Source organism: Barbus barbus (genome assembly GCF_936440315.1).
Source record: "Barbus barbus genome assembly, chromosome: 17".
NCBI lineage: Eukaryota > Metazoa > Chordata > Actinopteri > Cypriniformes > Cyprinidae > Barbus > Barbus barbus.
In genome coordinates this window covers 1,773,950-1,787,500 of record NC_136745.1, presented here as the reverse complement: position 1 = coordinate 1,787,500, position 13,551 = coordinate 1,773,950, and the positions used below count along the sequence as shown (strand labels likewise).

Below are 13,551 nucleotides of genomic sequence, written 5' to 3'. Positions count from 1 at the left end.
CACGTTTAAGAAACGTTGAACTAATAAAAGTCCTCTGTATATTTTTGCAGTAGTACACTTTATTTCTATGTACAAAAATCTGTTTAAATATCAGTGGTATTTAGTATACTATTGCACTTGCACTGAAGTAGTACTGAAGTAGAAATATTTTTAATTAGTACATTTATTGTGTAGAACCTTTAAAATTTTATTTAGCACAAAAATTAGGAATGTTCTACAAATGTATTTGCTTGTATTATGTATTGTATGCAAGTATTCTTTTAGTGTATTCAAGTACGCTTTATTTTTACCTGGGAGTGCTGAGCTGCAGTGACGTGTGTGTGTGTGTTTCTGTGTGTGTGTGTGTGTGTGTGTGTTTCTGTGTGTGTGTGTGTGTGTGTGTGTGTGTGTGTGTGTGTGCGTGTGCGTGTTTCTGTGTGTGTGTGTGTGTGTGTGTCTGTGTGTGTGTGTGTGTGTGTGTGTGTGTGTGTGTGTTTCTGCAGGAGTCTGTCTCTGGCGTGGTCAGCCGCTGTGTTTAATAACCGCGCTCAGGCTAACATCAGACTGCAGCGCTGGAGCGCGGCTCTGAACGACTGCGACACGGCTCTACAGCTGGAGCCTGGAAACGCCAAAGGTGAGGAGCGACACACACACACACACCACTGATCCTGTGAGTGAGTGACTGTGTGTGTGTATCTGGTATTCCCTATGTTATATAGTATAGTATAGTAATACCAGTAAATGTTGATATATATATATTTAGATTTAGTCATTTAACAGATGCTTTTATCCGAAGCGACTTACAAATGATGATGATAGAAGCAATTAAAACCAACAAAAGAGCAATAATATGCAAGTGCTATGACAAGTCTTGGTTAGCCTAACACAGTACACGTATATATGAGACCCTGCAGCACAAAAGCAGTCATGAGTAACACAGGTATATTTGTAGCAATAGACAACAATACATTGTATGGATCAAAATTATACATTTCTCTTTTATGACAAAAATCATTAGGATATTAAGATCATGTTCCATGAAGATATTTTGTAAATTTCTTACCATAAATATATCAAAACTTAATTTTTGATTAGTAATATGCATTGCTAAGAACTTCATTTGAACAACTTTAAAGGAGATTTTCTCAATATTTAGATTTTTTTGCTCCCTCAGATTCCAGATTTTCTAATAGTTGTATCTCAGACAAATATTGTCCTATCATAACAAACCATACATCAATGGAAATATTATTTATTCAGCTTCAGATGATGTATCAATCTCAATTTAGAAAAATTGACACTTAAGACTGGTTTTGTGGTCCAGGGTCACATATATATATATAAACAAAGAGAGAAAAAAAAGATAGAATAGAAAACGAATAGAGAATGCAAGTGTTAGAGGGTCAAGTCAACAAATCCATAGAATGGAATAGAATTAGAATAGAGAGTGCTAGAGTTAGAGAGTCAAATAACGATGGAAGAGATGTGTTTTTACCAGGAGGGAACACTTAATGAAGATGTCAGTGAAAGTGATTTTGTGCCTCTTTGGGATGAACAATAAAGCGACGTTCACTTGCAGAACGCAAGCTTCTAGAGGGCACATAAGTCTGAAGTAATGAATTTAGGTAAAGTGCTGCAGAGTGGTGGTGATTTTGTAGGCAAACATTAATGCCTTGAATTTTATGCGAGCAGCTATTGGTAGCCAGTGCAAATTGATAAACAGAGGTGTGACGTGCATTCTTTTCGGCTCATTAAAGATTCTGGATTAATTGTAAAGGTTAGAACTGGCTGGAAGACCTGCCAAGAGAGCATTGCAATAGTCCAGCCTGGACAGAACAAGAGCTTGAACAAGGAGTTGTGAAGCATTCAGCTGAACATCAATCACAACTCCAACGTTTCTGGTTGTTTTTGAAGGAGTTATGGTTGATGTGTCTAACTGGAAGGTGAAATTGTGATGAAACGATGGCTTTGATGGAACCACAAGCAGTTCTGTCTTGACAAGGTTGAGTTGAAGGTGATGGTCTTTCATCCAGCAAGAAATTTCTGAATTTACCCTTGGGGATTACTAAAGTATCTATCATCCAATGTCTGTTAGATAAGCTGAGAAGCGAGCAGCTATCGTCGGATCATCAGGATGGAATGAGAGGTAGAGTTGAGTGTCATCATCATAGCAGTGATATGAAAAGCCATGTTTCTGAATGGCAGAACCTAGTGATGCCATGTAGACAGAGAAGAGAAGTGGTCCAAGAACTGAGCCCTGAGGCACCCCGGTAGCTAGATGTTGTGACTTGGATACCTCACCTCTTCAAGATACCTTGAAGGACCTATCTGTTAGGTAAGACTCAAACCACTGGAGTGCGGTTCCTGAGATGCCCTTTCTCAATAGGGTTGACAGGAGGATCTGGTGGTTAATCTTGTCAAAAGCAAAAGCTTCAACAACTGAGAGTCTTGGTTGAATGTCCACTTCTGAAGAAAGACTGGTTGCTGTCCAGGAGGTTGTTCTGTGTGAGAAAGCCAGAGACTTGGTTGAACACAACTCATTCATTTTGGCAATGAAAGGAAGACGGGAAACCAGTCTATAGTTCCCTAAAAGAGTTGGGTTAAGAGTGGGTTTTTTAAGAAGTGGGGTTATACGAGTCTGTCTAAATGCTGAGGGGAAAACACCAGTGTGAAGGGATGTGTTAACGATGTGAGTGAGTGCAGGTACAACTGCAGGAGAAATGGCTTGAAGGAGATGAGATGGAATAGGATCAAGCGGACAGGTAGTAGGATGAGTTTAGAGACCTCTGCCTCAGAGAGTGAAGAGAAGGATGTGAACGAGTGTATGTTTGCTGGTAAGATGTGCTTGACAGATTGTGGTGTGGAGAATTGTGTACTGATGGTTTTAATTTTATTAATGAAGAACGTGGCAAAGTCGTCAGCTTTTAGAGTTGATGAAGGAGAGGGAGGAGGCGGACAAAGGAGGGAGGAAAATGTTTTAAAGAGCATGCAAGAGTTAGAAGATTTGTTAATTTTGTCATGATAGTATGCCCTTTTAGCAGTGGAGACATTAGCAGAGAAGTCAGAGAAGAGTGATTGATATAAATTAAGGTCAGTAGGATTTTGTGATTTAAGCCAACCCCTTTCAGCAGCCCTGAGCTTAGAACGATGTTCGCGGAGAACGTCAGACAGCAAAGGGGCAGAAGAGATGGTACAGGCTAGCCTGGAAGATAAGGGGCAGAAAGTATCTAAACAAGACGTCAGAGTGGAGCAGAAAGTATCAGTAGCACTGTTAGCATCAAGAGATGATAACTGTTCAGGGGGAGGAAGCGAAGATGAAACCATAGCAGATAGCCGGGAGGGTGAGAGTGAGCGTAAGTTACGTCAAAAAGTGACACGTGGAGGGATATGTGATGTGTGAGGAATCATGTTGAGGTTAAGAGTGAGGAGGAAGTGATCCGAGGTGTGCAGTGGAGTAACCAGCACATGATCTATATCTATATATATAGTTGTATGATATGTTAATTATATAAGTAATATATACAGTAATATATTATTCTAATATGGTTACTATATATATATATTATTGGCATATAAGAGTTATCTGTATGAATTATAAAACACTATTATGACAAGGTAATATTTAATTTACTATATTATATACATTATTTCATTTTATATTATTATCTCGCACATCATGGATTGGCATTTTCTATCATGTATTTCTATAGTAAAAATACATATCTGATATGACTTATAATTAGCATAAAACAAATAATGTAATTCTTATTCTCAAGGATTAAAGATTAAACGGGAAAAAAATTAAAAATGATTGCACAACAACCAGATAGGTGGTGATATGAACCAAGATTGCCTTTGAACAGAAGAAGAAGAAAGTAGTAGTTTTTCTTAGCGTCTGTTTCCATAGTGACTTGTTGATTCATCGCTCTATTAAAAAAAAGCTATAACTTGCATTTAGAAAATACACAGGTTTACTTTACATTGCATACCTACTGTAACTGCTGTACACTTAAATTGTGTGTGTGTGTGTGTGTGTGTGTGTGTAGCTCTACTGCGCCGTGCCACTGCACACAGACATCTTGGTCAAGGGCAGGAATCCCATGATGACCTGAGAGCCGTTCTCCAGATCGAGCCGCACAACGCCACAGCGCTGGTACATCCACACACATCTGGAGTGATGCCTCACACTGACCACATGATGGCGTTCTTACACAGGACACACTCAATCACAGTAGCTATGTTTCCGTCACCCTCTTTTTATGTACATTTCACAAATTCACACTCACATATAAGAAATAGAATAAAGTTTATGCGTATTTGGCGTGCTGTCCGAGGGGAGGCTCCGAGCTTGGAGCTTTGGCCCAAACCCTGAGTACCCCCCTACAGGTTAGGACAGGAATAGTTGTAAGTGCGGAGAAAGGGTGGAGGGATGCTGGAAAACTGTCAAGGAACAGAGGTAAGTCTGCTGTGTATATATACACTCCTCTTATCTTGTTAACTGGGTTGATTACTGATTGTGCTCCTCTTGTGTTAATTAGGTTAATTATCTGAATGTGCTCCTCCTGAACTTTGTTAATAAAACATAATTTTGAAGCATCGCATCAGAAACGAGTGACGGAAATTTAAAAAAGAAATCCCTTAATTTGCAAAAACGTTTTTACACTCGCTTGAGGTGATTTTTGACTTGTGCGAGAAAGGGTTAATGCGAATAATGGGAGATGGTAATGCATTTTGCGAATTGTTGTATTTGCTATACCGGATTAAAGGATTAAAACTTATGATTCACGTCTATAACACGCATAAATAATTCATAATCAACAGATATATGATTACCTTCCAGTTGAACAGATGTTGGCAAAAGTTTTGAGTCCTTTCTCCCGGTGTCCGTCCTGGCTCAGTCGAGTTCAGACCACTTGAAGCTCGAAACAAGGTTTCATTCAGATTCTGATAACTGGTTATTATTGATTAATCATTCAGAGGCTTGTTTTAAAAGTTTAACGAATTACCAATACAATGGTTTCGTTTTATTAAAAAACATTAACTCTTAAGCAAATAACAAAAATAATAGCGAGTAAAAATCTTCACCACGAATGCCGTACATCCGTTTCATAAGCATTTTATAGCCTTGTATATCATTTGCATTAATTTGATTAAAAACCTCCCATCATTCTTCCCCCTTCTGCCCCTGTCTGTGTCTGCCCCCTCCTCCTGTGCAGGCAGGAAACACAGAGGATTCACAAGACAGAGTCAAAAGTTCACAAGGAAAAATTGTAACATCTCTAGACAGCAAGCATGCCTATTGCTATTTTAAACTATAAGAAAAATTGCAACACCTTACAAAACATAAGCAAGTCATGAGCATATATGTCTAAACGCAATAGCACACCTCTAGTAGGTGTGAACAACACTTTACGCTTCGGTTTAACTAGAAGTTCCATTCTGCACACACGTTGCAAAATGCATCTCCTGGTTTTTAACCCTCCTTTTACAAAGCAAGCAAAATAACCATATAGCAACTGAAACCATAAAGCAATCAACAGTTGTGATCTCAAAATATAAGGCACACATGGCATTTGACATTTATATTTCTATTACAGCAGTTTGAAGTTCCATTGTTCCTAAATCATTTGTTCAGCTGAGAAATCATGCAATTCAATTATTTCTCTCATTAATTTCATTATTCTCGTATTCATTGATTCTTGTTTTCTCATTAACTTCAGAATTGCTCTCATCTTGAAGAAGATCTTTCGGGCTTCCGGCTCTCTCCTTGGCCCGTTTGCGACGTTCCTTCTTCTCCTGCTTCTTGACCTTCCTATGCCAGTTTCGCTGAATTCCCTGGACTAAAAGATCATCAAAATCTATTTCTATCGTGTCTGACCGTTTATTATTAGAGGATCGATCAGGAAATTGCGTATCAGTTAGGTCGGGACCGAATTCTACTGCAGAATAAATCCCGCATGAGCATTCAAAAAAGTCATGTGACTTTGCGCTATGGGATGGCATAACCTGACTAGCCAGCGGACTGATTTTGTTGCACAGCATCTGAAATGTTGTTATGGTCATTCTGAAATGCCTGAGTAAAGTCTGTCGTCAAAGTATTTCTGTATAATTGCCTCCCAGAACACCTGCGTTACCAAACAGCTGACATTCACCTCCGAAAGCAAGACCGTATTTATTGTTTCGTCTGCTCGCTCGAAGTGCATGTAATTTATTATATTTTAGAATTATTAAATTCAGTGGCTTCTCCTACTTTTCTCAGTGATTTAGTGATGATTTTGTTCTCTCTGACTCGTTGGATGGAAACGGTGCTATTCACAAATGTTTTATGCGATATTCCAATTTTGCACACAAGTTAAATTCGCAATTTAGGATGGAAACCCAGCTAGGGACAGTTCATCATCATTCTCTCATCATTTAGTGCACCTCATGTTTGGCTGAACTGTTCATGACCTCTGACCTTCAGAAGCTGCTGATGGACGAGACGGAGAGTGACGGGCGTCAGGAGACACGCTGCACAGGAAGGAAGATCCTCATCCAGGAAGTGGAGGAAGAGGAGGAGGATGAAGGTGAGGATGAGTGTCTGTGGAACGAGAGCGAAACTGAGTGAAGTAGTGATCTTTGATCGTTGTGAAACTCAGACTGTCACAGTCACACTGAATTGTGGGATATCAGAGAGCTGCTGTGTTATGTTCAGGTGCTCAGGATATAAGCAGACAGGAGAAGTGGGATGTTAGCGGGGCAGAGAGTGGAATCATGGGAAATACACACAAAACCACGAATGAACCGACCAATGACAGCAGCAGACGGGGCGGTTCAACAGCAGAGCACACACAGACTGGAGCTCCGCCCACTGGACACGCCCACCAGAGGAGCGAGGAAAACAGACCGCCTGGAGAAACTCAGACAGAGGAACACACACATACCAACACTGAACACACAGCAGCAGGTACACACACACACACATAGTACATACAGTTCATTATAATGACGACAGGCTAACAGATGTTTTGGTGTGGTCTCCCAGAGTTCAAGCTCCTGAAGGATGATGGGAATGCTCTGGTGCAGAGCGGCCGCTATCTGGAGGCAGTGGACAGATACACTCAATGTCTTCAGCTGAAGCCACACGAATGTGCCGTTTACACCAACAGGTAAGACTGACTGTGACCGTGTGTGTGTGTGTGTGGTGTGTGTGTGTTAGCAGGACCCGCAGAAGCTGATGTGTGTGTGTGTGTGTTTCAGAGCGCTCTGCTACATCAAACTTCAGCGCTTCACTGAGGCCCAGAAGGACTGTGACTCCGCCCTTCAGCTCCAGCCCACCAATAAGAAAGCTTTCTACAGACGCGCACTGGCCAATAAGGGCCTGAAGGTGAGTGTCACCGTGACAACCTGTTGACCCGCCCCCATCATCTGAACGTAAGCAACACTGTGAATATTGACATTACTGCAACACACATCTCATTTGTCGCTCTTCCTCGTCTTGTGAGTGTTCAGACAGAGATGATATTTTAATATTATAAGATCCTCTGAAACTATAATTTTCCATATATTAAAATGTTTTAAAGGCCATTCAAGATCAGGATGAGTTTGTGTCTTCATCAGGTTTGGAGAAATGTCTCAGCAATGGATGCTCTGCAGTGAATGGGTGCCGTCAGAATGAGAGTCCAAACAGCTGATAAAAACATCACAATAATCCACACCACTCCAGTCCATCAGTTAACATCTGGAGAAGACAAAAGCTGAAACACATCCAGCATTAAGATGTTTTTGACTCAAATACGAGTCCATAATCCATAATAACATCCCCTGTTGTCTCTCACATCAAAATCCAGCCACATATTTGTTTAGAGCTGTTTTGGCTTGTAAACGCTGCTTGCTCTGTGCAGATTTCTCTCCTGATTCAGACCAGAACACTTTTTCACTGGAGGAAGCAATATTATGTATTATGGACTCATATTTGGGTTAAAAGTGTCTTAATGCTGGATTTGTTTCAGCTTTTGTCTTCTCCAGATGTTAACTGATGGATTGGAGTGGTGTGGATTATTGTGATGTTTTTATCAGCTGTTTGTTTAATTGCCATGCTGCATTAAACATTATTTTAACTCGATTTTTGTGTGTGTGTGCAGGATTATGCGGCGTGTCGTTCAGACCTGCAGCAGGTGTTGTGTTTGGATGCGAGTGTGATGCAGGCGGAGCAGCTGCTGATGGAGGTCACGCGTCTAATGACGGACAGTAGATGTTCATCAGGACCTCGCAGGAGCGTCATCATCACTGAGGTCCCACACACACACACACACACACACACACAGATAAACACTCTCACACACAGAGCACAGGTCTGAGGTCATCTCTCTGTGCAGGTGGATGATGATGATGACGATGACGAAGATGATGATGAGGGCAGCAGTGCAGTCATGCAGTCCGTCTCCCAGCGGCCATCTAACACGTTTGAGTTCGGTCAGGCGCTAAACAGTGCTCTCTCTGGCAGTGACCTGCTGACCTGTGCTGAGCTCCTGTGCTCCGTCGCTTCCGAACGCCTGCCGCGGCTCATCAGCACGCAGCTGGACGGACACATGCTTGGCTTCATCATACGAGCCCTGAACACACACCTGCTGCACACACACCCCGAGCTGGTGTTCCAGCACCTGCAGCAGCTGCAGACGGCACGCAGACTTACGGTGAGCAAACCACATGCTAACAGACGCCGATCACACGCTAAGAACACACCAACTACACGCTAACACACACCAATAAACATGCTAACAGATGGCAACAAACACACTGACACACCAACAACATGCCAACCATATGCCAATCACACGCTAACAACATGCCAACAACACGCCAACCACACACCAACAAACATGCTAACACACGCAATCACACACTAAGAACACCAACCATACACTAACACACGCCAGTAAACACCCTAACAGATGGTAACAAACACACTGACACACCAACAACATGCCAATCACACGCTAACAACATGTCTACTACACACACCAACAACAAGCAAACAAACACGCCTACCACACGCAAACACACCAACCAGGGGTGTATTCCAGAAAGCAGGTTATGTGACATGCCCGGGTAAGTTTGAGGATAAGCGAGCGGATAAACTCGGCTTTCGGTTCCAAAATCGGAGGTTACTTTTAGGGTAAGTAAGTAACCATAGTAACTTGCTCTCTGAAGATAACCTGCTCCAGAGAAGGTTATGTTCAGGGTTAGTTCACTTCGGTGCTATCAGTGCACGCGTGATATATACTGACCAGCCTTCAGTGGGCCTGACAGATAACGCACAACATCATATAATATTACATTATATAATATAGCCTTATATATATATATAGCACTAATATAAGTAATAAATAAGGTAATATATTATTCTAATATGGTTATTTTATTTATTTTATTGGCATATATAACAGTTATCTGTATAAATTATAAAACACTATGACAAGGTAATGTTTAATTTATTATATTATATATACTTATTACATTTTATATTATCATCTCACACATGGATTGGCATTTTCTATAATGTATTTCTATAATAAAATACATATCTGATATGACTTAATATATAATTAGCATCAAACTAAAAATATAAGTCATATTCACAAGGATTAAAGATTAAACGGGAAAAAAAATGATTACACAACCATCAATAGGTGGCGATATGCACTAAGCGTGTAAACGACCATTGAACAAAAGAAGAAGAAAGAAACAGCATGGTGTGCTTTTCCTTAGCATCCGTTTCCATAGTGACTCGTCGATTCGTTGCTCTGTTGAGAATGTCTTGAGTCTTAATCAGGAACATACTCTGGGTTGAATGAACTTACTCCCGGACATTTTTTTGGAACCACATTCCTCGAGTAAGCAAGGTTTGGGGTTAATCAACCCGAAGTTCAGGGTTTAGCTGAAGGTAAGTTAACCGTGCTTTCTGAAATACACCCCAGATGCCAACAACACGCAAACACGCCAACCACACGCAAACAAACACGCCAAAAAAACGCAAACAAACAGGCCAACCACATGTCAACCACACGCAAACAAACACACCAACAACACGCCTACCACATGCAAACAAACACGCCAACCAGATGCCAACAACACGCTAGGAACACACCAACCACACGCTAACACACACCAATAAACACGCTAACAGACGGCAACAAACACACTGACAACACGCCAATGACATGCTAACAACATGCCTACCACACACCATACATTCTTGCTGCAGACTTTGCTTACTATTAATCAAACAACAAAACTCACTGCTCTGGGCTGATGGATGTTTGTAGCATCAGTAATAAACAAAGCAAGTGATATGTGTAAAATATGTGACCCTGGACCACAAAACCAGTCATAAGTGTCAATTTCTCAAAATTGAGATTTATACATAATATGAAAGCTGAATAAATAATCCTTCCATTGATGTATGGTTTGTTATGATAGGACAATATTTGTCTGAGATACAACTATTTGAAAATCTGGAATCTGAGGGAGCAAAAAAAATCTAAATATTGAGAAAATCTCCTTTAAAGTTGTTCAAATGAAGTTCTTAGCAATGCATATTACTAATCAAAAATTAAGTTTTGATACATTTACGAAAGGAAATTTACAAAATATCTTCATGGAACATAATCTTTACTTAATATCCTGATGATTTTTGGCATAAAAGAAAAATGTATAATTTTGACCCATGCAATGTATTGTTGTCTATTGCTACAAATATACCTGTGCTACTGATGACTGCTTTTGTGCTGCAGGGTCACATATGTCCTTTGCTTTTTTGTTTTTGTTTCATTACTTACTGTTTCAATATTTGTTTAACTTATATAAGTTACCCTGGTATCCTGCTGGTGTCTAAAATGATGTCATAGCAACCTTGTTTACAGAAAATATATATATATGATATCTCGTTGTCTTTAAATAAATTACTCATATAAAGATTTGGTCATATGGTGTGCTCATGATCGTGTTAAATAATCTTGATTATGACTTTTGCCATAATCAAGCAGCCCTATCACACGCCAACAACGCTTATTTAAGATCTACAAGCACGTAATAGTGGACAGCAGGACGAGTCCCTGATCAGCCAATCAGAAGACAGTGCTGGGTTGAGGAAACGTGTGTGTGCATTATTTAGTGAGCAGAACAATCATAAACACACTGCAAGTGTCATTATCAGTGTGTTAAAGCGTTTTCTCATCTGTCTGTGTGTGTGTGTAGATGGTGCTGATGTTGTTGGACGGTGAGGATCGCTCTCAGCTCTCACAGATCTTCCAGAAGCTTCATGCAGTGCAGACTCAAGCTTTCTCACAAAATGACGTCACAAACCTGGCCAACAAATACCTGTGACGTTCCTTCAGGCTTCCCATGATTCCACACTCAACGTCACTGGACGGCTCTGAGACGAGAGGAAGCAGGACGGACAATCAGAAGCACACACACACACACACAGAGACAGATGCACACACTCACGCGCAAGTGTACACACACACATACACACACACACACACATCACAGACAGACAGACACAGACTCACACACACACACACACACTCACACACACATTTCAACAGCACATGCATTTATAGAGCCGCGAGTGTAAAACTGTTTTCAGAATGATTGTATGTTTTGCTGTGAAAAGCAGGTTTAGTTCTTAATTCTCAATGAAAGATGATTTTATTGCTTTACTGAATTATAAACGAGTGTTCAGATCAATAGTCAAGTCAAGTCACTATTATTTGTATAGCGCTTTTAACAATGCAAATTGTGTCAAAGCTGCTTTACATCAGCTTGATATAAAGCTGGGTGACTTTATATCAGTTTTACAGTATTTAGACGGGAAATAGTTTGTCGAAATGGTGTCATTCTCCTCTGGCCAGACAAAATCAGCAGTTTAAATCTAGACTAAAGCAGAGTCAGACTGTGCAAAGGACTCATCTGGTTCCTGTGTTCTTGTCCCGATGGCCGTCTTGGAGACAGGGTCTTCACTGGGGATCAGTCTCTGGGCTCATCTAGGTGTCCTGCTGTAGAGGTCATCTCTAGGTGCTGATCCACCATCTGATCTGGATACAGTCTGGATCTGGGTGGCTGCCGTGACCTCGGAATAAGAAAGAAACAGACTAATATTAGCGTAGATGCCTTTCTTCTAACGATGTAACAAGTACATCCGGTGTTTTGGGAAGTGTTAACGGTTGACCTAATTAATGCAGCCTAACAATCCTTTAATGGATTTGAATTATAGAAATGTGATAGTGTACAGGTGCTGGTCATAAAATTAGAATATCATGAAAAAGTTGATTTATTTCAGTAATACCATTCAAAAAGTGAAACTTGTATATTAGATTCATTCATTACACACAGACTGATATATTTCAAATGTTTATTTCCTTTCATTTTGATGATTATAACTGACAACTAATGAAAGTCCCAAATTCAGTATCTCAGAAAATTTGAATATCAATTACAGTTTTTCTCGATTGTTTACACACATTTTCTGAAAGCATGCCTCATATTCTCAGAACTCTACACACAAATCCAAAAAAACACACACAATGGGCAAAACCCCTCAATTCTCCTGCAAAATGAAACTTTACATTCAAAACAATGTTATTTCTTCTCAAAATTGTATTTTGTTTTCAAATGACACACACAAACCATCATATGAATAGACATTTATAAGAACCAGCTGAACACTGATGTGCTCAATGGAAAACACTTCTTCTCCATTCATCATAATGACTTAGGCCTTTTCTTGGTTCAGTGTTACACTTACTACAGACAGTACATACATAAGTGTGTTGTAAAATATTTGAGAATATTGTTTTTATACTCAGAACACACAAATACACGGTAAAAGTTTATTTTATTTTTCCCGCAAAAACAATGTAAACAGTGTACATCCCATTCCCAACCAACACAAAGTTGCACATACACTACATACAAAACAACAGAAGAATTTACTGTATACAGTGTTGAGAGTATGCATCAATTGTGGGACTCACTTGCACAGAGTTATATCGCAATTCTTTGACTCTTTCTGAATTGCGTTCAAATGGCACCCTGTAGACCTGCTTCATCCTGAGATGATTTCTGCGCAAGACACGGTCCAGTGTTGATAAGCTTACCCTATCAATATTTTGAAACATGTCATTGTTTTCTATAATTTTTCTTTGTATTTGCCGTAATGTTATGGCGCTGTTTTCTAGGACCATGTTCATGATTTCAGTTTCCTGTTCAGGAGACAGAACGCGTTCCCGACCACCTTGTGTTGGTAATCTTTCAGTTCTGCCAAACAAATAGTAAAGTACTGTAAATACAAAGTAGGTCTACATTTCCTAAATACTTGAAACATACTTTACAGTCTTTTTACAGTCCTACAGAACAGTCCACAGGCAATACTGTACTACTGTACTCATTGAGTGCTGTATTGATATGCAGTACTGCAATTTTCTAGTGAGAGTAGATTTCTTACCTATTCTCATTTCGGAAAGTCCGGATGATGGATGCTACAGTGTACCTGCTCAAATTTGGCTGTCCTCCCTCATTGTTAGACCA

General features: G+C 40.1%; 1 protein-coding gene across 2 annotated transcripts in view; it reads left to right on the top strand.

Annotated features, from left to right (window-relative positions):
• The window catches only part of spag1b (sperm associated antigen 1b), a 17,853-nt gene extending 6,136 nt beyond the window's left edge, over window positions 1–11,717 (top strand). For both annotated transcript variants that reach the window (XM_079438420.1, XM_079438419.1), the window contains exons 8-16: window positions 483–613; window positions 4,026–4,132; window positions 6,443–6,545; window positions 6,674–6,925; window positions 7,004–7,127; window positions 7,219–7,345; window positions 8,103–8,252; window positions 8,337–8,654; window positions 11,218–11,717. In XM_079438420.1, coding sequence (XP_079294546.1) covers window positions 483–613; window positions 4,026–4,132; window positions 6,443–6,545; window positions 6,674–6,925; window positions 7,004–7,127; window positions 7,219–7,345; window positions 8,103–8,252; window positions 8,337–8,654; window positions 11,218–11,346 — 1,441 coding nt within the window. In that variant the 3' untranslated portion in view covers window positions 11,347–11,717. The remainder of the gene's footprint in view (window positions 1–482; window positions 614–4,025; window positions 4,133–6,442; window positions 6,546–6,673; window positions 6,926–7,003; window positions 7,128–7,218; window positions 7,346–8,102; window positions 8,253–8,336; window positions 8,655–11,217) is intronic.
• The last annotated feature ends 1,834 nt before the right edge of the window (window positions 11,718–13,551 follow it).